Consider the following 24,243-nt stretch of genomic DNA (forward strand, 5'->3'; position numbering starts at 1 on the left):
ATGGAATGTTTATGAGCTTTTAAGGATGACATCATCTTCAAGGGCAAGGATGGCATGTTTAAAAGCTTTAAAGGATGAGATCACCTTCAATGTCAAGGATTGAATATTTATAAGATTTAGAGGATGACATCATCTTCAAAGGCAAGGTTGGAATGTTTCTGAGCTATAGAGGATGGCATCATCCTTAAGGGCAAGGATGGCATGTTTAAAAGCTTTAGAGGATGAGATCATCTTCAAGGGCAAGGATGGAATGTTTATAAGCTCTAGAGGTTGACATCGTCTTCAAAGGCAAGGGTGGAATGTTTATCAGCTTTAGAGGATGACATCATCCTTAAGGGCAAGGATGGCATGTTTATGAGCTTTAAAGAATGACATCATCTTCAATGGCAAGGATGGAATGTTTATGAGCTTAAGGGATGACATCATCTTGAAAGGCAAGGGTGGAATGTTTCTGAGCTTTAGAGGATGACATCATCCTTAAGGGCAAGGATGGAATGTTTAAGCCATTAGATGACATCATCTTCAAGGGCAAGGATGGAATGTTTATCAGCTATAGAGGATGAGATCATCTTCAAAGGCAAGGATGGAATGTTTATAAGATTTAGAGGATGACATCATCTTCAAGGGCAAGGATGGAATGTTAATAAGCTTAAGAGGCTGACATCATCCTCAAAGACAAGAATGGAATGTTTCTGAGCTTTAGAGGCTGACATCATCTGCAAAGACAAGGATGGAATGTTTATGAGCTTTAGAGGATGACATCATCCTAAAAGGAAAGGATGGAATGTTTATGACCCTTCAAGGATGACATCATCTTCAAGAGATACGACGTTGATTAGGCTGGGGACGTTGGGGGCTTTATCTTCCAAATCTTTTCCAAATAGTAAGCCATAGCTGGTACCTTTCGGAAAGTTTTTTTAGAAGTGGTCAGAGCGCCACATTAATGTGAAGCTTAGGGAAGGTGGATTGAGGCCGAGGCCAGGCTCCTCTAAGAGGAGATGTGACATTTCTTTAACATAAACCTGTGTCAACATACCAGTATACTAAAGGATCTTACAATACTAAGACCCTCCCAGTGAGCCCTATCTGTCAGACTGGGATACTCCCAGTGAGTCCTGTCTGTCAGACTGGGACGCTCCCAGTGAGCCCTGTCTGTCAAACTGGGACCCTCCCAGTGAGTCCTATCTGTCAGACTGGGACACTCCCAGTGAGTCCTGTCTGTCAGATTGGGATGCTTCCAGTGAGTCCTGTCTGTCAGACTGGGACCCTCCCAGTGAGCCCTATCTGTCAGACTGGGACCCTCCCCGTGAGCCCAGTTCTCTGATGGTTACAGATCACAAAATGAGAGATAGGAATGCCGTGAATTATGGGAGAAAGTTCAGACGCTATGTCTGCTCTCTGATTGGCTGCTTCCTACAGGGCCTGCCGTATAAGGAATCAAGAGGGGGAAGAGGGAGTAGAAGGAGGGAGCAGGGGAGGAGGCCCATCCATGTTTGGGATGGAGGGCTGGATGTAGGAGGTGGAGGGTTGATAAACTCGCTGGGAGCAGTTCAGACTCTCACTTCTGTCCGCCCCCCCGCCCTCACATCCCAGCAGGCCCTGCACTGCCACGGTAAGACCTCCTCCTGTACCATCTCCTCTATCTCCTCCGTCTCCTCCGTCTCCTCCTCTTTGTACCTGTTTGCTCTTTTCCTCCTAAATTGTTCTAAACTGAGGAAAATGCTAAACTTGCCTCTCATTATCCTCTTCATCACCTGTTGCCATCACACCTTCTCTTCTTCACCTCCTCTTTGCAGAGCTGAAAAAGCCTCTTCTTTACTACTCTCTCTATCTTTTCTGCTCCCAAGTCTGACCTCCTCCTCACCTCCTCCATCTTTTTTCTCTTCTTGTGGGTTAAGTTTCATAAAAACGGTAACAGCTGCCCATAAACATCTCCTTACTCGTCTTAGATCACCTCTTCACTTTAACCCTCCTCTGACTCCTCCACCTCCTCTTCACTTTAACCCTCCTCTGACTCCTCCACCTCCTCTTCACTTTAACCCTCCTCTGACTCCTCCACCTCCTCTTCACTTTAACCCTCCTCTGACTCCTCCACCTCCTCTTCACTTTAACCCTCCTCTGACTCCTCCACCTCCTCTTCACTTTAACCCTCCTCTGACTCCTCCACCTCCTCCTCACTTTAACCCTCCTCTGACTCCTCCACCTCCTCCTTACTTTAACCCTCCTCTGACTCCTCCACCTCCTCCTTACTTTAACCCTCCTCTGACTCCTCCACCTCCTCCTCACTTTAACCCTCCTCTGACTCCTCCACCTCCTCCTTACTTTAACCCTCCTCTGACTCCTCCACCTCCTCCTTACTTTAACCCTCCTCTGACTCCTCCACCTCCTCCTCACTTTAACCCTCCTCTGACTCCTCCACCTCCTCCTCACTTTAACCCTCCTCTGACTCCTCCACCTCCTCCATCACCTCCTCCAGTTCCTCCTCTTACCCTGATGTCTTTTTGACGATAAATGTCCCATAAACCTCCTCCTCTCTGCTCCTAAACGTCTCAGCTCCTGCCTCCGTCTTCACCTCCTCTGTGTCCTATCTGCTCCTCTGGGTTTGCTGTGACGTAGATTTTCTAACTCTGACTCCTCTGTGAGCATCTCTTCTTCTTCAAATCTCCTCCTCTTCATCATTTATTGACTCAGATGGTGGGACACTTTAGAAACCTGCAGAAGCTGCAGATTCATTCTCCTCTGAGCCTCTCTAACCTTCTCTGATGTAGAGTCACGCTCTCCCTCCATGCATCGCCTCCTTCTGACTCCTCTTCAATCATCTATTCTCCTTCTAAAGCCCTTTGGACTAAGATCACCTCCTCTTCCTCCTCCTCCTCCTCCTCACAGTCAAAGGTCAAACTTTCAGATGCTGAAACATCTCCCGTCTCCTCCTTCTCATGATTCAGGGCCGGCTGCTTTGGCCCCCAGGGGCCCCCGTAGTTGTGTTCTGGCTGTAAACTGTCAGACATGAGAGAGCTCAGATCAGCTTCAGCTGCAGGACGTTAAAGTTCCTGTTTTTAGGTGTTTAAATGTGAACAGAGCAGATTTATGACGCTCTGTTTAAAGATTTAACCAAAGACATGAATAAACCAGCAGCAGTGACCCGGGGAAGCAGAAATACTCTACTCAGGTTCTAAACTGTGTGGGTTTACTGATTCATTATTCTGTCCATATTTATTTATTGATTTATTATTCTGTCCATATTTATCTATTGATTTATTATTCTGTTCATGTTTATCTATTGATTTATTATTCTGTTCATATTTTTTTATTGATTTATTTTTCTATTCATATTTATCTATTTATTTATTATTTTATTCATATTTATTTATTGATTTATTTTTCTATTCATATTTATCTATTTATTTATTATTTTATTCATATTTATTTATTGATTTATTTTTCTATTCATATTTATCTATTTATTTATTATTTTATTCATATTTGTTTATTGATTTATTTTTCTATTCATATTTATCTATTGATTTATTTTTCTATTCATATTTATCTATTGATTTATTTTTCTATTCATATTTATCTATTGATTTATTTTTCTATTCATATTTATCTATTTATTTATTATTCTATTCATATTTATCTATTTATTTATTATTTTATTCATATTTATTTATTGATTTATTTTTCTATTCATATTTATCTATTTATTTATTATTTTATTCATATTTATTTATTGATTTATTTTTCTATTCATATTTATCTATTTATTTATTATTTTATTCATATTTATTTATTGATTTATTTTTCTATTCATATTTATCTATTTATTTATTATTTTATTCATATTTGTTTATTGATTTATTTTTCTATTCATATTTATCTATTGATTTATTTTTCTATTCATATTTATCTATTGATTTATTTTTCTATTCATATTTATCTATTGATTTATTTTTCTATTCATATTTATCTATTTATTTATTATTTTATTCATATTTATTTATTGATTTATTATTCTATTCCTATTTATCTATTGATTTATTTTTCTATTCATATTTATCTATTTATTTATTATTTTATTCATATTTATTTATTGATTTATTTTTCTATTCATATTTATCTATTTATTTATTATTTTATTCATATTTATGTATTGATTTATTTTTCTATTCATATTTATCTATTTATTTATTATTTTATTCATATTTATGTATTGATTTATTTTTCTATTCATATTTATCTATTTATTTATTATTTTATTCATATTTATTTATTGATTTATTTTTCTATTCATATTTATCTATTTATTTATTATTTTATTCATATTTATTTATTGATTTATTTTTCTATTCATATTTATCTATTTATTTATTATTTTATTCATATTTATTTATTGATTTATTTTTCTATTCATATTTATCTATTTATTTATTATTTTATTCATATTTATTTATTGATTTTTGTCTGAGCTGATGACCTTCATGCTTCACCTTCAGACCACTTTGAGGCCATTATCTGTTTTTTAATGATTCATGCTAACAAGGCTGATTTTTGTGTTTTAATCTATTTTTAATGTTGAAATCAGACTCAGTCTCAATAGTATGATAAAAAATAAGATAAAAAATCATCTCTGCAGAGGTTTTCTGCACACTTGGCCTGTTGGAGACCAAAAATGTCCCACAGTAAAACATGCATTTATGATTTTAGGCTTTTATTCTGGAGTCACTCACTCACATCTACACTCTTTCCTGTTTGTCACCAAACGTCAGACACTTGACCATATTTGGCATGAGGGTAAATTAGCGTTATTTTCCTGGTGTCCTGTAGGGGCGCTATTATTATAGCAATCTACTGAAAAATATAAGATTTAAAAATAATTCTACATAAAATAAGATCTGCTCATTATTAACAAATTCAAAGCTGTGATGAATGATTCAAAATCTGATTTGTGTGTAGTGTATGAAGAATATTTCACGTTTTGTGCTTTGTGTTTATAAAGGGTTAAATTCTTAATAATTAATCAATATGTGTTTTTACATCACAAACCTCTGAGTCAGCACTTAGACCGGCATTTAGAGGGTTAATAACCACAAATATGATCAATATTTAATATGTATGATCAGGTCTGAGCTTGATTAACAAAATTAGCAAAATGTGCCGTTTCTTATTTTTGTATGGTGGCCATTTCTGGTCTCAAACATCCTCAGTAAGAATTTATTAAATTCTTTAAATTTAAGAATGATTTATGATTTATAGTGATTTATTTGGTCATGAACAGCTTCAGTCTGTCAGGCGGTCTGGGGGTCAGGGTTGACCCACAGACCCTTTTTAGTGAAGAGAGGGGCCGCGTGTGGCCCTCAGGCCCCCAGTTTCCCACCCTGTCATCAATAACACCAGCACCTCTCCTGACTCACCTCCTCTCCTTTTCCTGGTCTTCCTCCTCCTCATCTTCCTCCTCTGTGCTCCTGATCAGTTCCTCCTCACGTCTTTAGTCCGGATCTCTCATGGTTTTGGATTTTTGCTTCTGAAACAGATTTTTTAAAAAGTCCGTCGGTGCACTGACAGGGTCTCACAGTTAGGGCGTGGTCAGAGGAAGAGGCGGGGCTTCTGTGATATCCATGAGGCTGAGTAATGACCAGGACTGGAGGTCACTGATCACAGGTACAGTCATCCGTAAGCTTCCATACGCACTTGTTTTACTTCCTCAGTCAGAGGAGGTGTGGTTCTTTCTTTAATTTAAAATATCATCAGTAATTACATTTAAATATCACCAATATTTATCATGTATATTTTATTTTAAATATCATTAATTATTACATTTAAATATCACCAATATTTATCATCAATATTTTATTTTAAATATCATTAATTATTACATTTAAATATCATCAATATTTTATTTTAAATATCACCCAAATTTTATTTAAAGATCATTAATTATTACATTTAAATATCATAAATATTTTATTTTAAATATCACCAATAATTTATTTTAAATGTCATCAATATTTTGTCAAATATCACCAATATTTTATTTTAAATGTCATCAATATTTTATTTTAAATATCACCAATATTTTATTTAAATATTTTTAATATTATATTTTAAATATCACCAATATTTTATTTTAAATATCATCAATATTTTATTTTAAATATCACCAATAATTTATTTTAAACATCATCAATATTTTATTTTAAATATCACCAATAATTTATTTTAAATATCATCAATATTTTATTTTAAATATCACCAATATTCTACTTCAAAAATCACCAATAATTTATTAAAATATTACCAATATTTTATTTAAATATCACCAATATTTTATTTTAAATTTCATCAATATTGTATCCTATATATCATCAATATTTTATTTTAAATATCACCAATACTTTATTTTAAATATCATCAATATTTTATTTTAAATATCACCAATATTCTATTTTAAATATCATCAATATTGTATTGTATATATCATCAATATTTTATTTTAAATATCATCAATATTTCATTTTAAATATAACAATTATTTTATTTAAATATCACCAATATTTTATTTTAAATATCATCAATATTTTCTTTTAAATATCACCAATAATTAATTTTAAACATAACCATTATTTTATTTGAAACATCTACAATATTTTATTTTAAATATCACCAATATTTTATTTTAAATATCACCAATATTTTATTTTAAATATCACCAATATTTTATTAAATATCATCAATATTTTATTTTAAATATCACCAATATTTTATTTTAAATATCACAATTATTTTATTTGAAACATCACCAATAATTTACTTTAAATATCATCAATATTTTCTTTTAAATATCACCAATAATTAATTTTAAACATAACCATTATTTTATTTGAAACATCAACAATATTTTATTTAAAATTTCATTAATATTTTCTTTTAAATATCACCAATAATTTTATTAAATATCATCAATATTTTATTTTAAATATCATCAATATATTATTTAAAATGTAACAAATATTTTATTTTAAATATCACCAAAATTTCATTTTTAGTATCATCAATGTTTTATTTTAAATATCATCAGAATTTTATTTCAAAAATCACAAATATTTTATTTTAAATATCACCAAAATTTCATTTTTAGTATCATCAATGTTTTATTTTAAATATCATCAGAATTTTATTTCAAAAATCACCAATATTTTATTTTAAATGTCATCAATATATTATTTTAAATATCATCAACATTTTATTTAGATTATCTCCAATATTTTATTTAAAATTTCATTAATATTTTCTTTTTAATATCACCAATAATTTATTTTAAATATCACCAATATTTCATTTTAAATATCACCAATATTTTATCCCTGTCCCCTCCTTTACTCCCTCCTCCGGCATCCTCATCTTCATTCCCTCCTCCGTCGTCCCCTCCTTTTATCCCTCCTCCATCGTCTTCTCCTTTACTCCCTCCTCCTTCCTCCCCTCCTTTACTCCCTCCTCCGTCGTCCCCTCCTTTACTCCCTCCTCCGTTGTCCCCTCCTTTACTTCCCCCTCCGTTGTCCCCTCCTTTACTCCCTCCTGCATTGTCTCCTCCTTTACTTCCTCCTCCGTCGTCCCCCTCCTTTTATCCCTCCTCCATCGTCCTCTCCTTTACCCCCTCCTCCGTTGTCCCCTCCTTTACCCCCTCCTCCCTCGTCTCCTTTACTTTCTCCTCCTTCGTCCCCTCCTTTACTCCCTCCTCCTCTGTTGTCCCCTCCTTTACTCCCTCCTCCGTCGTCCCCTCCTTTACTCCCTCCTCCTTTGTCCTCTTCTTTACTCCCTCCTCCGTCGTCCCCTCCTTTACTTCCTCCTCTGTCGTCCCCTCCTTTACTCCCTCCTCCTTCGTCCCCTCCTTTACTCCCTCCTCCTATCTCCCCTCCTTTACTCCCTCCTCCTCTGTTGTCCCCTCCTTTACTCCCTCCTCCTTTGTCCTCTTCTTTACTCCCTCCTCCTACATCCCCTCCTTTACTCCCTCCTCCTTTGTCCCCTCCTTTACTCCCTCCTCCTTCGTCCCCTCCTTTACTCCCTCCTCCGTCGTCCCCTCCTTTACTCCCTCCTCCTTCATCCCCTCCTTTACTCCCTCCTCCTTTGTCCTCTTCTTTACTCCCTCCTCCTACATCCCCTCCTTTACTCCCTCCTCCTTCATCCCCTCCTTTACCCCCTCCTCCTTCGTCCCCTCCTTTACTCCCTCCTCCTTCGTCCCCTCCTTTACTCCCTCCTCCTTCATCCCCTCCTTTACCCCCTCCTCCTTCGTCCCCTCCTTTACTCCCTCCTCCTTCATCCCCTCCTTTACTCCCTCCTCCTTCATCCCCTCCTTTACCCCCTCCTCCTTCATCCCCTCCTTTACCCCCTCCTCCTTCATCCCCTCCTTTACCCCCTCCTCCTTCGTCCCCTCCTTTACTCCCTCCTCCTTCATCCCCTCCTTTACCCCCTCCTCCGTCGTCCCTCCTTTACTCCCTCCTCCGTCGTCCCTCCTCCTTTACTCCCTCCTCCTTCATCCCTTCCTTTACCCCCTCCTCCGTCGTCCCTCCTTTACTTCCTCCTCCGTCGTCCCCCTCCTTTTATCCCTCCTCCGTTGTCCCCTCCTTTACCCCCTCCTCCCTCGTCTCCTTTACTTTCTCCTCTTTCGTCCCCTCCTTTACTCCCTCCTCCGTCGTCCCCTCCTTTACTCCCTCCTCCTTTGTCCTGTTCTTTACTCCCTCCTCCGTCGTCCCCTCCTTTACTTCCTCCTCCGTCGTCCCCTCCTTTACTCCCTCCTCCTTCGTCCCCTCCTTTACTCCCTCCTCCTTCATCCCCTCCTTTACTCCCTCCTCCTTCATCCCCTCCTTTACCCCCTCCTCCTTCGTCCCCTCCTTTACTCCCTCCTCCTTCATCCCCTCCTTTACTCCCTCCTCCTTCATCCCCTCCTTTACTCCCTCCTCCTTCGTCCCCTCCTTTACTCCCTCCTCCTACATCCCCTCCTTGACTCCCTCCTCCTTCTTCCCCTCCTTTACGCCCTCCTCCTTCGTCCCCTCCTTTACTCCCTCCTCCTTCATCCCCTCCTTTACTCCCTCCTCCTTCATCCCCTCCTTTACACCCTCCTCCTTCATCCCTCCTTTACCCCCTCCTCCTTCGTCCCTCCTTTACCCCTCCTCCTTCATCCTCCTTTACCCCCTCCTCCTTCATCCTCCTTTACTCCCTCCTCCTTCATCCCCTCCTTTTCTCCCTCCTCCGTGGTCCCCTCCTTTACCCCCTCCTCCTTCATCCCCTACTTTACTCCCTCCACCTTCCTCCCCTCCTTTACACCCTCCTCAGTAGTACAGTCCTTTTCTCCCTCCTCCTTCGTCCCCTCCTTTACTCCCTCCTCCTTCATCCCCTCCTTTACCCCCTCCTCCGTCGTCCCCTCCTTTACTTCCTCCTCCGTCGTCCCCTCCTTTACTCCCTCCTCCATCATCCTCTCCTTTACCCCCTCCTCCGTTGTCCCCTCCTTTACCCCCTCCTCCCTCGTCTCCTTTACTTTCTCCTCCTTCGTCCCCTCCTTTACTCCCTCCTCCGTCGTCCCCTCCTTTACTCCCTCCTCCTTTGTCCTGTTCTTTACTCCCTCCTCCGTCGTCCCCTCCTTTACTTCCTCCTCCGTCGTCCCCTCCTTTACTTCCTCCTCCGTCGTCCCCTCCTTTACTCCCTCCTCCTTCGTCCCCTCCTTTACTCCCTCCTCCTTCCTCCCCTCCTTTACTCCCTCCTCCTGTTGTCCCCTCCTTTACTCCCTCCTCCTTTGTCCTCTTCTTTACTCCCTCCTCCTTCCTCCCCTCCTTTACTCCCTCCTCCTTCCTCCCCTCCTTTACTCCCTCCTCCTTTGTCCTCTTCTTTACTCCCTCCTCCTACATCCCCTCCTTTACTCCCCTCCGTCGTCCCTCCTTTACTCCCTCCTCCGTCGTCCCCTCCTTTACTCCCTCCTCCTTATTCCCCTCCTTTACTCCCTCCTCCTTTGTCCTCTTCTTTACTCCCTCCTCCTACATCCCCTCCTTTACTCCCTCCTCCTTCGTCCCCTCCTTTACTCCCTCCTCCTTCATCCCCTCCTTTACCCCCTCCTCCTTCATCCCCTCCTTTACTCCCTCCTCCTTCATCCCCTCCTTTACCCCCTCCTCCGTCGTCCCCTCCTTTACTCCCTCCTCCGTCGTCCCCTCCTTTACTCCCTCCTCCTTCGTCCCCTCCTTTACTCCCTCCTCCGTCGTCACCTTTACTTCCTCCTCCGTCGTCCCCCTCCTTTACTCCCTCCTCCATCATCCCCTCCTTTACCCCCTCCTCCGTTGTCCCCTCCTTTACCCCCTCCTCCCTCGTCTCCTTTACTTTCTCCTCCTTCGTCCCCTCCTTTACTCCCTCCTCCGTCGTCCCCTCCTTTACTCCCTCCTCCTTTGTCCCCTCCTTTACCCCCTCCTCCTTCATCCCCTCCTTTACTTCCTCCTCCGTCGTCCCCTCCTTTACTCCCTCCTCCGTCGTCCCCTCCTTTACTCCCTCCTCCTTCGTCCCCTCCTTTACTCCCTCCTCCTTTGTCCTCTTCTTTACTCCCTCCTCCTACATCCCCTCCTTTACTCCCTCCTCCTTTGTCCTCTTCTTTACTCCCTCCTCCTTCCTCCCCTCCTTTACTCCCTCCTCCTTCCTCCCCTCCTTTACTCCCTCCTCCTTTGTCCTCTTCTTTACTCCCTCCTCCTACATCCCCTCCTTTACTCCCTCCTCCGTCGTCCCCTCCTTTACTCCCTCCTCCGTCGTCCCCTCCTTTACTCCCTCCTCCTTCATCCCCTCCTTTACTCCCTCCTCCTTTGTCCTCTTCTTTACTCCCTCCTCCTACATCCCCTCCTTTACTCCCTCCTCCTTCCTCCCCTCCTTTACTCCCTCCTCCTTCGTCCCCTCCTTTACTCCCTCCTCCTTCATCCCCTCCTTTACTCCCTCCTCCTTCATCCCCTCCTTTACCCCCTCCTCCTTCCTGCCCTGCTTTTCTCCCTCCTCCTTCGTCCCCTACTTTACCCCCTCCTCCTTCGTCCCCTCCTTTACTCCCTCCTCCTTCATCCCCTCGTTTACTCCCTCCTCCTTCGTCCCCTCCTTTACTCCCTCCTCCTTCATCCCTCCTTGACCCCCTCCTCCTTCATCCCCTCCTTTACCCCCTCCTCCTTCATCCCCTCCTTTACTCCCTCCTCCTTCATCCCCTCCTTTACTCCCTGTTACAGATTGAGTCAGCAGGATCACAGCCTCATGAGAGGATCATAAATCTGATACAGGAAGTAGACCAGAAAAACCTTTAAGAAATAATTAAACATTCTGGAGTTTTCTGCAGCAGTAGAAACAGAATACTTTTCTACCTAGAACAATGCTCCAGTTCATTACAAGGAAAACTACAAGTACAAAGAACATAAAAAACACAAGGTATAGCACCAGAATTTCAGTTTTTGGTTCCTCTGACCACAGAACAGTTTTCCATGTTTCCTCTGACCACAGAACAGTTTTCCATGTTTCCTCAGTCCATGTTAAATGAGCTTTGGTCCAGAGAAGATGGACCACGGTGGTTCTGGATCCTGTTCTGGCTTCTTCTCTCCATGGTCCAGCTTTAACTGTCATTGGTGGATGGCACGGCCAACTGTGTTGACAGACGATGATTTCTGGAACGTTCCTGAGCCCATGCAGTGATTTCAGGACAGAATCATATTAAGGATGAAATTGTTCCAGAATTTTTAGACTCAGTTTTTCACAGATTGGTGAACCTCTGCCCATCTCTACTTCTGAGAGACTCTGCCTCTCTACAATGCTCCTTTTATACCCAGTCATGCGACTGACCTGATGATAATTAACCTGATTAGTACCACTTTCATTAGAACTCCCTACTTTCCAGCCTATTGTTGCCCGTCCCTACTTTTTTGAGATTTGTTGTTGCCATCAAATTTGAAAGGAGCTCACATTTACCTGAAATGTTAAAATGTCTCACTTTAACCTTTGACATGTTGTTTCTGTTCTATTATCAATCAAATATGGGTTTATCAGATTTAACGATCATTGTTTTTATTTACATTTCACTCAGCATCCCAACTTTTTTGAAATCAGGGTTATAAATATTCAAAACCTTTAGCTCCATTTTAGATTTTTGAAGCTTTTCTGCCTTTATTCTTTCTCCTGTGTCATTAAACAACGAACTGCACCAAATGTGGATTCATCCGCTGGTTAAAATAGTCCCTTAGTTCATTTTCCTCCTTTTTGTCTGATAAAGTCTAAAGCAGGGAGACTTTAATTTGAAGTTTTTAGTAGGATGACAGTATATTTATTAGCTGCAGCATGAAAACTCCCTGAGATTTGCTCTTAAAGGTTTAAAGTCTGCAGACAGAACTGAGGGCAACAGTAACCCACGCTCTCCTCTCAGCCTCCTGCTAGCAGCCCAATCAGATAAATATCTGATTCCCAAATTTAATGACTAAATATGGTCTAAAGGCATCTCCGTCTCCCTGTGAAGGGAGAGAGAGGGAGACGGGAGAGGGCGAGTGAGGCAGAGTGAGCGCAGGGAGAGAGAGCATACCAAACACAGGCACAAGTCCTCTCTATGCCCTAATTAGGAAGTTTTCCCAGAGTGCTTTGTTGTTCATTCAGCGGAGGACAGTAGTGAAGCTCTGATGGGGGAGGAGGGGGTGATGTCACTGCTGTCATGTTTAAACCTCATAACTCCATGTTTGGTCATCTGGATGTTTAAAGGTGTTTTTTTCTGGAGTTATGAGGTTTGAACAGACGACCATCTATCCATGTCTGTGTTCTGCTGAGTCTGCCTGGTGGGGAAACCTCGTAACTCCACTTTCTAACATCCTAAGGGTCAGGGGCCTCCGGCTCCCAGGGGCCTCAGGATAGAGTCAGCATGAGTGTGAGTATGAGGCAGACCTCTAGTCAACTCCAAGCACTAAGGTGTTATTTTAGAGTAATAAAGGGAGCATAGAAGGAATAAAGGTGCATCAGAACAGATTTGGATTCCAGAAAAACCAAGGTCCAAAGCCCCTAAATGTTTTTAAATCAGAGGTATAGATCCCTGTGAGGTCAGACAGATCAATACATCCCAGAGTCTGATGAGAGTCAGAGGCACAAACATGCCACCAATAGTCAGTATCTATCTTTATTTTTCTGAGTTCATCAGAGACATGCTCACGTTTAAGGACTGAAGGAGACAGACTTAGGATGCTTCTCTAGACTAGACACATGGAAAGGGCAAGGACAGAATGTTTCATCAGCTTTGATGATGTCATCTTCAATGGCAAGGACGAAATGTTTTATCAGTTTTGATGATGTCATCTTCAAAGGCAAGGACAGAATGTTTTATCAGTTTTGATGATGTCATCTTCAATGGCAAGGACGGAATGTTTCATCAGATTTGATGATGTCATCTTCAATGGCAAGGACGGAATGTTTCATCAGCTTTGATGATGTCATCTTCAAAGGAAAGGACTGAATGTTTTATCAGTTTTTGATGTTGTCATCTTTAAAGGAAGAGAATGGAATTTGTTATTAATTTTTGATGATGTCATCTTTAAAGGCAGAGGACGGAATGTTTCATTAGTTGTGATGATGTCATCTTCAAAGGCAGAAGATGGAATGTTTAATCTGTTTTGATGATGTTATCTTCAATGGCAGATGATGGAATGTTTAATCAGTTTTGATGATGTCATCTTCAAAGGCTGACGGTGGAATGTTTTATCAGTTTTGATAATGTCATCTTCCAAGGAAGAGGGTAGATGTTTTATTGTTTTGATGATGTCATCTTCAAAGACAGACAGTGGAATGTTTTATCAGTTGGGATGATGTCATCTTCCATGGCAGAGAAAGGAATGTTTAATCAGTTTAAATGATGTCATCTTCAAAGGCAGAGAAAGGAATGTTGTATCAGTTTTGATGGTGTCATCTTAAAAGGTCGAGGACAGAATGTTTAATCTGTTTTGATGATGTCATCTTCAACAGCAGAGAATGGAATATTTTATCAGCTTTGATGATGACATCTCCAGAAGCAGAGCGTAGAATGGTTAGTAAGTTTTAATGATGTCATCTTCCAAGGCAGAGGACTGAATATATAATCAGTTTTGATGATGTCATCTTCAAAGGCAGAGGACAGAATGTTGTATTATTTTTAATGACGTCATCTTCAAAGGCAGAGGATGGAATGTTTTATCAGTTTTGATGATGTCATCTTCAAAGGCCGAGGGTGGAATGTTTAATCAGTTGTGATGACATCATCTTCAAAGGCAGAGGACGGAATGTTGTATCAGCTTTGATGATGTCATCTTCAGAGGCTAAGGACGGAATGTTGTATCAGTTTTGATGATGTCATCTTCAAAGGCCATGAACATAATGTTTTATCAGCTTTGATGATGTCATCCTCAAAGGCCAAGGACAGAATGTTGTAGCAGTTTTGATAATGTCATCTTCAGAGGTCAAGGACAGAATGTTTTATCGGTTTGATGATGTCATCTTCAACAGCAGAGAATGGAATGTTTTATCAGTTTTGGGTGATGACATGTCCAGAGGCAGAGGGTAGAATGTTCAGTCAGCTTTGATGATGTCATCTTTAATGGCAGAGGATGGAATGTTTTATCAGTTCTGATGATGTCACCTTCAGAGGCAGAGGGTGGAATGTTTTATTAGTTTTGATGATGTCATCTTCAAAGGCAGAGGATGGAATGTTTTATTAGTTTTGATGATGTCATCTTCAAAGGCAGAGGGTGGAATGTTTTATCAGCTTTGATGATATCTTCTTCAACGGCAGAGGATGGAAAGTTTTAGCAGTTTTGATGATGTCATCTTCAATGGCAAGGACGGAATGTTTATGAGCTTTGATGATGTCATCTTCAAAGGCAATGACAGAATGTTTTATCAGTTTTGATGATGTCATCTTCAATGGCAAGGACGGAATGTTTCATCAGCTTTGATGATGTCATCTTCAGAGGCCAAGGACGGAATGTTTTATCAGTTTTTGATGTTGTCATCTTTAAAGACAGAGGACGGAATGTTTCATTAGTTGTGATGATGTCATCTTCAAAGGCAGAAGATGGAATGTTTAATCTGTTTTGATGATGTTATCTTCAAAGGCCGAGGGTGGAATGTTTAATCAGTTTAAATGATGTCATCTTCAATGGCAGATGATGGAATGTTTTATCAGTTTTGATGATGTCACCTTCAGAGGCTGACGGTGGAATGTTTTATCAGTTTTGATGATGTCACCTTCAGAGGCTGACAGTGGAATGTTTTATCAGTTTTGATGACGTCACCTTCAGAGGCTGACAGTGGAATGTTTTATCAGTTTTGATGATTTCATCTTCAAAGGCAAGGACAGAATTTTTTATCACTTTTGATGATGTCATCTTCAATGGCAAGGACGGAATGTTCTATGAGCTTTGATGGCATCATCTTCAAAGGCAGAAGACGGAATGTTTTATCAGTTTTGATGATGTCATCTTCAAAGGCCTTTAAAGGTTAAGGTCAGAGGTAATCCTGATTCCAGGTCGCCAAAGGTTAAGGTTAGACGTAGTCCCAATTCAGGGTCTCCATAGGTTAAAGGTCAGACGTGGTCCGGACAAACGCTCTCTTTCCATCCTAACATGAGCGTGGACAGAACCACCGTCTGGAGTCTGTTCCTGATCAGTAACCAATGATCTATCTCTGTCTCTCTCTCTTTCAGTGTGACTCGCTGTCGTAGTGCCATTGTTGCTACAGCGCCCCCTGCAGTCATGTGTGACGATGAGGAGAGCACTGCACTGGTCTGTGATAACGGATCTGGTCTATGTAAGGCCGGGTTCGCTGGAGACGACGCCCCAAGAGCCGTCTTCCCCTCCATAGTGGGCCGGCCCAGGCACCAGGTGACGCCTGATTGGTCCACAGGCAGGGATTGGCTAACAATGCTAACACTGCTGCTTCTACTAATGCCAATAGTTACTGTGATAATGTTGGGCCTGAATAAGAGTCCAGGACTGTCCAAGACTCCAGCAGAACAAAAACCAGAACCATGTTTGAGTGCATCTTTAAATAATGCCGATATTCTTTAGGATCAGGACGACCCTAAATGCTCAGCCTGGTCTTTGAACAGGAAGTAGTTTAGACCAAAAATGATGTCCATAGGGCTCCTGAAGGTCCTGTTCCTGCTGAAAATCCAGACCTGGATCGGTTTGAGAGCAGATGCTTTGGCTGGATGTTGGTGTTGGACCACAGGGACTGGTTAAGGCCAAGTACCAATAACATTCAAAAACAAAAGTCCTCAAATTTCTCAGAAGTTTTTCAAAATGCTCAAAAAGAAGAAAATAGCTCAGTCTTTATGAAAACACATTTTTAGTGTCTCAGCAAAAATGTCTGCAAATATCTCCAAATCTTTCAGTGAAACTATCAGAAAGGCTGAACACTCCATTAAGACATTCCCCGGGCATGTTAGGTCAATTCCTAACATTTCTAAGCAAAGTCCTCCTGAAATTTTTCTATCAAATACCACAAATTTCATTTTTCATCAATTTAGGCTTTGACCCCATTTAGCCGCATTGAACAAATTTTTCCTATTTTAAAATAAGATTTCACGCCCTTATCCACCCATTTTTAAACCCATCCACTGCTTTTTATTATTTATAACATGTGACAACATGTCTTTATTCTAACATCTATAACACTGATGTAAATGTCTTTATTCTAACGTCTATAACACTGATGTAAATGTCTTTATTCTAACGTCTATAACACTGATGTAAATGTCTTTATTCTAACGTCTATAACACTGATGTAAATGTCTTTATTCTAACGTCTATAACACTGATGTAAATGTCTTTATTCTAACCACTATAACACTCATGTAAATGTCTTTATTCTAACATCTATAACACTGATGTAAATGTCTTTATTCTAACATCTATAACACTGATGTAAATGTCTTTATTCTAACATCTATAACACTGATGTAAATGTCTTTATTCTAACGTCTATAACACTGATGTAAATGTCTTTATTCTAACGTCTATAACACTGATGTAAATGTCTTTATTCTAACGTCTATAACACTGATGTAAATGTCTTTATTCTAACGTCTATAACACTGATGTAAATGTCTTTATTCTAACATCTATAACACTGATGTAAATGTCTTTATTCTAACATCTATAACACTGATGTAAATGTCTTTATTCTAACATCTATAACACTGATGTAAATGTCTTTATTCTAACGTCTATAACACTGATGTAAATGTCTTTATTCTAACGTCTATAACATTGATGTAAATGTCTTTATTCTAACATCTATAACATTGATGTAAATGTCTTTATTCTAACGTCTATAACACTGATGTAAATGTCTTTATTCTAACGTCTATAACACTGATGTAAATGTCTTTATTCTAACGTCTATAACACTGATGTAAATGTCTTTATTCTAACGTCTATAACACTGATGTAAATGTCTTTATTCTAACATCTATAACACTGATGTAAATGTCTTTATTCTAACATCTATAACACTGATGTAAATGTCTTTATTCTACCAGGGAGTGATGGTGGGAATGGGGCAGAAGGACAGTTATGTTGGAGACGAGGCTCAGAGTAAAAGAGGAATCCTAACCCTAAAATATCCCATCGAACACGGAATCATCACCAACTGGGACGACATGGAGAAGGTCTGACACTCATGAAGAGAGCAGCTCTGTTCTGAGTTTTTATTGTTATCGATTACCACCTACTCTAACCGTCTCTATCTGTGCTGTGATTGGTCAGATCTGGCATCACTCGTTTTACAACGAGCTTCGAGTGGCACCAGAGGAACATCCCACCCTGCTGACTGAAGCCCCCCTCAACCCTAAAGCCAACCGCGAGAAGATGACACAGGTACGACTGAAACACTTAACCTTGCAAAGCAGATGGATTCGCCCGTTTCTGTGTTTCTCACTGGTGAATCCATCATCATAGCACCCATCTGAACCGTTTGGGCCCGGTTAGAAAGTGACAGGACCAATCAGCAAAGAGGAGCAGTACTTTCAGGCGCAGCAGAGTCGTGATGTAATCAAGCAGCAACAAGAGGCCGGTGCAATTATGGCGGAAAAGCCATAATGTGGATGCTGCTAAAGCGCCAGTTTTATCAGAACTTGATGACGTTTCTTGCTTAAAAGAAGAAAAATGAACAACAGTGAGTTGTTTTCTTTTTAAAAAAAACACAAAAGCCGTGAACTGACATGTCTACAGTCGCCATAGTTACCGCTATTCCTCGGTAGCTGGGCACACGCACCTCGGTTGCGGCTGCGTCACATGTTTTGTTGCTCTGATTGGCCCGTAAAGATGTGACAGACAGAATGTTCATCCAATCACACATCGAGTTTTTTTCAAACCCTCTGCCTTTTCCTAAACGCTGGCTATGAGAGGTTTACCAGATGGATGTGTGAAACAAATCCATCTGACGTGTCAGGATATGAAGCACTACCATAGGACTAGAATACTACAGCAGTACTGAAGTACAACTATACTACATCAATAAAACACTGCCGTACTACCGTAATACTAAAATAATACTGCCGTACCACTATAACACTACTATCACACAGCATCAGCTCTACTATAACACCACAACCATACGACAGTAAAGCTAGTAGTACAGTATTTTAGTCCTAGGGCATTTGTAAAGAAATAACCATGTAAAGAGGTGTTATTAGGGCCCGAGCCACAAGGACCCTATTGTTTTTCTAAACACAAAATTTCTGGCAATACAAAGCCTCTTTGGGGGCCTTAATAGATGTGAAAACTCCATTTTTTTGGCTCAAAAATTGTCCCCCTTGAGAAATAGCCATCTGGTGGTGGAACGGTGTAAGTCTATTGCACAGTTCCCTCTAGGGGGCGCCAAAAGTGAGATAGAGCCCTGAGTAAGACCTACATGTATGAAACTTGGTACACATATGTATCATGATGAGACAAGAAAAAAATTACACTATGACCATCCTCTAAAACGTACAGGAACCAAACTACAGACGCCAAAAGGTCAAAATTTGGCGTTTTTTTGGCCTTTTTCACTGATGGACACTTTGCACTTTTGAATGAACTCGTCCTAGGGCTTTTATCTGATTTACTCCAGAATTTTTGTCCTCAAACTAGACAACCTTGAGACCCAGAGTTGTGTGAAGTGTGAGTTTTCACCATAGGGCAGGCTGTTATCGGTGCCCAAAGTTAAAGTTTGTTTTTGTCTGTTTTTCATTGTAAAATTACACCAAAATTGCCCTATAACTTTTTAGTGTTTATTTCAATCATCACCAAACTTCACAAGGATAATCACACATTTGTGCTGAATACATCCATGCATCGTTACCATTACTTTGTCACAGCGCCCCCTTCTGCCAGTCAAACATTTGCACCACTGATTTTTGATGTGTTTCTCATGTGTTGCAACACAAGCATCAGCCCTGGCACACTGTTTAACTCAGGCTTATGATTTTTGGTATGCATATAGTTCATCATCAGACCAAGAAAAAAGCCTCTTGGACCCATGCCCATATCCCGACAGGAAGTCCACCAGCTTCATCAGAATTTCACAATATGCCTTCTTTTGTGTCTCGTCCTAAATTTTTGAACAGCCATAACTCTGCTACTCTGTCGTTGTATCTAAGACAAATTCCACGTGCCTGGTAACAGTCCAGGTTAGAACACATTCATGTTTTTATATTTTGAGAAACTGTACAGCACCACCTTCTGGCAAGAGAAAGTCACTTCTTCTGAATTTCACCTTCTAGTACCTACATGGTTGGCCAACTCATGCTGAAATTCGCTCAGGCAGTTCCCAACGAGCTGACATTGCACATATGGAAGGGTCAAAAGTCTACTTTAAAAGGCATGGACCTGGGGATCTTTTGTCCGCCATGAAACAGGAAGAAGTATTTTCAGGGGCTTATGATATGTGTAAAGAAATGAAACTGGGCAGAAAATTTGTTCTTAGCAGACTGAGACGATTGATATGATGTTTTTTGGTGGGCGTGGCCTACTGGCTCAATGGACCACTACATTAAGCTAAGGTCACTGTGAAACATTAAATCGAACTAATTTGAGGTTTTTCTCTTCCTGTTTGTGAACAGATCATGTTCGAGACCTTTAATGTCCCTGCCATGTACGTGGCCATCCAGGCCGTCCTCTCACTGTACGCCTCTGGAAGAACCACAGGTTGGACCACACTCCCCTTTTCCTCTTGTCTCTCTGTCTTTAAGCGTCTCCTTCACGGTGAACCTTCAAATCAAACATTAAACTTCAGAGTTTCATCTGTCAGTTGGACTTCAGTTTGACTCCTAGAGTTCTGTTCTAGACTGGTCAGGGTGTCCCGTCTTTTTTGAACATCTGACCGTGATGTTTACACCAATGACCTCCAGTTAGAAATGTTCACAGGGTCCTGTAAGCCTTCCTGTCCCCCTTCAGGTATCGTCCTGGACTCTGGTGATGGCGTCACTCACAATGTGCCGATCTACGAGGGTTACGCCCTCCCTCACGCCATCATGAGGTTGGACCTGGCGGGTCGTGACCTCACCGACTACCTCATGAAGATCCTGACGGAGCGCGGCTACAGCTTCGTCACCACCGGTAAGCCCGACGTTTTCAGTCACAGCATGAATTTACTAAACTACTGGTCCAGATGATGATGAAGATGAGAGGACCTATGATAGAACCCTGAGGAACGCCACGGTGAAGCTCAGTGATAGACAACATAAAATCAAAGCCTAACCTTCCCTTAAACTTATCCTTAACCTAACCCTAACCCCCCTGCAGAATGAAGAAAGCTCTGATGTGTCTGGGTTTTTACTGAGATCTCTGAAGTTTAAATTCTGCTGTCTGCAGCTGAGAGAGAGATCGTTCGGGACATCAAGGAGAAGTTGTGTTACGTCGCTCTGGACTTTGAGAATGAGATGGGGACGGCGGCGACCTCATCCTCTCTCGAGAAAAGCTACGAGCTCCCTGACGGACAGGTCATCACCATTGGCAACGAGAGGTTCCGCTGCCCGGAGACGCTCTTCCAGCCCTCATTCATTGGTCAGTATTCATCCAGCTATCTGGTCTGTGTCTCAGTCTGTTGACTCACCTGTACGCCTGTCGTCCTGCAGGTATGGAGTCGGCAGGTATCCATGAGACGACCTACAACAGCATCATGAAGTGTGACATCGACATCCGTAAAGACCTATACGCCAACAACGTGCTGTCAGGAGGAACCACTATGTACCCGGGCATCGCTGACCGAATGCAGAAGGAGATCACCGCTTTGGCCCCAAGCACCATGAAGATCAAGGTGAGGCAGGAACGACCCCGAAGGAGCCTGCAGGCGGAAAGAGGCAGACGCTTTAGATCAGAACATAAACGTCCCCTCAGAGGGTTCAGAACCAGGAACCAGAACCAGAACCATGGCAGACATGTCTACAGTGCTGGAGATTTTAGTGTTCACCCATCCAACACCTGTACTCCAGAAATAGTCCAGGACTGGTCCTGGACTATTTCTGGAGTACAGGTGTCCTGGACTTTCTCCACCTCTGTTGTACTGTCAGATTTTGATACCGTTACATCTCTGTCTAAATCACATCAAAACGCTGCCCAAGGGTATGATGGGAAAATTCTGCACCCCCAGGTTTGAAATAGAACTTGGCGGAGCTCAGATCAGCTGATTTTTCAGAGTTGGATGAGTGAACACTAGTACCTCCACATTGGAGACATGTCTGACATGGTTCTGGTTCCTGGTTCTGAGCCCTCTGAGGGGACTTTTATGCTCCATGAGTGATGATTGTACTGGTGACCAGCACTGATAGTTACCTTTGAATAAAACTTTATTCCTCTGCTGTCCCACAGATCATTGCCCCACCAGAGAGGAAGTACTCGGTGTGGATCGGCGGCTCCATCCTGGCGTCCCTCTCCACCTTCCAGCAGATGTGGATCAGCAAGCAGGAGTACGATGAAGCCGGGCCCTCCATCGTTCACCGCAAGTGTTTCTAGAAAGGTCCTTCAGCAGCCCTCCCCTCGCCCTGCACCGCCCTGCCGTCGCCCTCACTGAGCACCAGCGTACCGCCCCAACGTTTCAGGATTTTAGGAGAAAAATGACAGCTGTTTGTCTGTGACGGCTGATGGACAGCTGTCCAATCAGATCAGGACTTCCTTCCTAAAGTTTAGATTGTTAGCTCAAACACCCTCGTCCTCCTCTGCTCACTGAAAACTGTGAATGTGGCGCTCGTCCTCCATCTTTAACCCCTCCCCTTCCACCTGTGTCCCCACCCCCCCTCTGTCCGCCATGTTGGCTGTTTCCTGTCCAGAAGTGTGTTTTTATTTTTAATGATAAAGCTTGAATGTTTCCCGCTGGTGTTATCTTCCATCGTTTGGGAGTGGAGCACATTCACACAGCGTTATGATGATGTCACAGGGTGTATGATGATGTCACTGGTTGTGCCGTCTGCATTGTGAACATGTGAAGGTAGTGAAGTGTGATGTGATGACAGCATGGAGGAGACAGACGAAGGCCCCAGGAAGACAATAAAGAGCTCTCATACCAGACCAACCTTTGTCCGCCTCCTTTCATCAGCTTTACAATCTGACATTCACATTTTCTCTGGATTTCACTCTTTTCATCGACAGCTAGCCACACTGAGCCTGCAAAACTAGGTAAGAGTTACAGCAACTTCCTGTGAAACAGCAAGATAATGAATTACTCACCAAAAAAGTAATGGCCTGGCTGCCACTTCCTGTTGCCAGTAGGGGCGCTACATCAAAATGATGAAATCAACATTTAAATATGCAGAGGTGCAGACTTCAATCCTACAAGTAAAATTTGAAGGCAATCCGATGTTTGGAGTGAGAGTTGCACGTACTTCCTGTCTAATTGGCGAGATATTGAAATGCATAAACCTAGGCTGAATGGTGTGCTGGGGCTGAATATTTAAAGAGAAAATTTCAAAAATCAGAGGCAGAAATGTTCAAATTGCCAGAAGGGGGCGCTGTGACAAAGTAATGATAGTGATGTATGAATGTATTCAGGATCAATGTGTGATCATTCCTGTGAAGTTTGGTGATGATTGACAGAAGCATTAGAAAGTTAAGCGGCATTATTGGAGAATTTTCACTGCAAAAATGTACAAAAAAGTAGTTTAAGTTTGGGCTCTGGTCACAGCGCCACCCTGTGGAGAAACACTTTACCTAAATATTTTTGGTTTTTAAATGTCTCATTTCATGTGCATATTTGCACCATTTGATCTAAACTGTCAGATTATTTCATGTAGCTGTCATAAATTTGCGTATTCTTAAGTCTAACCAGCATTCCTGCAGCCAGACCGTCGCTGATCATGGACTCTACATACTGGTTCAATCACCTACAGATGTAAATATTTTTTTAAATTTTTCATTCCTACATCTAATGTTTGATTCTACAACACTGAGAGCAAAGCTAACTGGAGTTGGTTGCAGAAACACATGTGAAATAAAGCTGACTCTGATTCTGAGGTTTTGGATCTGGTTAAAGGTTTAACCAGACCAGGTCCAGATTCCTGCTGCAGTCTTTTGCATTCAAACCCAACTGAACCTGCACAGCCTGCTGGAAAACGTAAAAGTGTCCGACTGTTTTAGAGCTGTTTGCAGCACGCCTGAGATGCTGCAGATGCCACTGCCAGCATGGTCAGGGTACCAAAGTATACTTTATTTTGAAAGGGCATTTGGGTACAAAAGTATACTTTATTTTGAAAGGGCATTTGGGTACGAAAGTATACTTTATTTTGAAAGGGCATTTGGGTACGAAAGCATACTTTATTTTGAAAGGACATTTGGGTACCAAAGTATACTTTATTTTGAAAGGACATGTGGATACCAAAGCATACTTTATTTTGAAAGGGCATTTGGGTATCATGGTATACTTTATTTTGAAAGGGCATTTGGGTACAAAAGCATACTTTATTTTGAAAGGGCATTTGGGTATCATGGTATACTTTATTTTGAAAGGGCATTTGGGTACAAAAGCATACTTTATTTTGAAAGGACATTTGGGTACCAAAGTATACTTTATTTTGAAAGGTTATTTGGGTACCAAAGTATACTTTATTTTGAAAGGACATTTGGGTACCAACGTATACTTTATTTTGAAAGGACATTTGGGTACCAAAGTATACTTTATTTTGAAAGGTTACTTGGGTACCAAAGTATACTTTATTTTGAAAGGGCATTCGGGTACCTAAGTATAATTATTTTGAAAGGGCATTTGGGT

The 24,243-nt window shown here is 41.2% G+C and overlaps 3 protein-coding genes across 3 annotated transcripts; 1 reads left to right on the forward strand and 2 right to left on the reverse strand.

Moving 5' to 3' along the window:
- Nucleotides 1-1,478: 1,478 nt before the first annotated feature.
- acta2 (actin alpha 2, smooth muscle) lies at nt 1,479-22,547 on the forward strand. The gene is made up of 9 exons (XM_041815276.1): nt 1,479-1,612; nt 15,704-15,881; nt 17,543-17,671; nt 17,769-17,879; nt 20,105-20,189; nt 20,439-20,600; nt 20,856-21,047; nt 21,119-21,300; nt 21,852-22,547. Exons 2-9 carry the CDS (start codon nt 15,753-15,755, stop codon nt 21,993-21,995), a joined length of 1,134 nt encoding a protein of 377 aa, XP_041671210.1. The 5' UTR covers nt 1,479-1,612; nt 15,704-15,752; the 3' UTR covers nt 21,996-22,547.
- LOC121528052 (glycine-rich cell wall structural protein 1.8-like) lies at nt 7,590-9,122 on the reverse strand. Its single transcript, XM_041815158.1, has 2 exons — nt 8,986-9,122; nt 7,590-8,481 (listed from the first exon to the last, which is right to left on the reverse strand). Exons 1-2 carry the CDS (start codon nt 9,120-9,122, stop codon nt 7,590-7,592), a joined length of 1,029 nt encoding a protein of 342 aa, XP_041671092.1.
- On the reverse strand, nt 9,970-10,455 carry LOC121528053 (TATA-binding protein-associated factor 2N-like). The gene has a single exon (XM_041815159.1). It carries the CDS (start codon nt 10,453-10,455, stop codon nt 9,970-9,972), a length of 486 nt encoding a protein of 161 aa, XP_041671093.1.
- Nucleotides 22,548-24,243: the final 1,696 nt, after the last annotated feature.

Source organism: Cheilinus undulatus, linkage group 20 (genome assembly GCF_018320785.1).
Source record: "Cheilinus undulatus linkage group 20, ASM1832078v1, whole genome shotgun sequence".
NCBI lineage: Eukaryota > Metazoa > Chordata > Actinopteri > Labriformes > Labridae > Cheilinus > Cheilinus undulatus.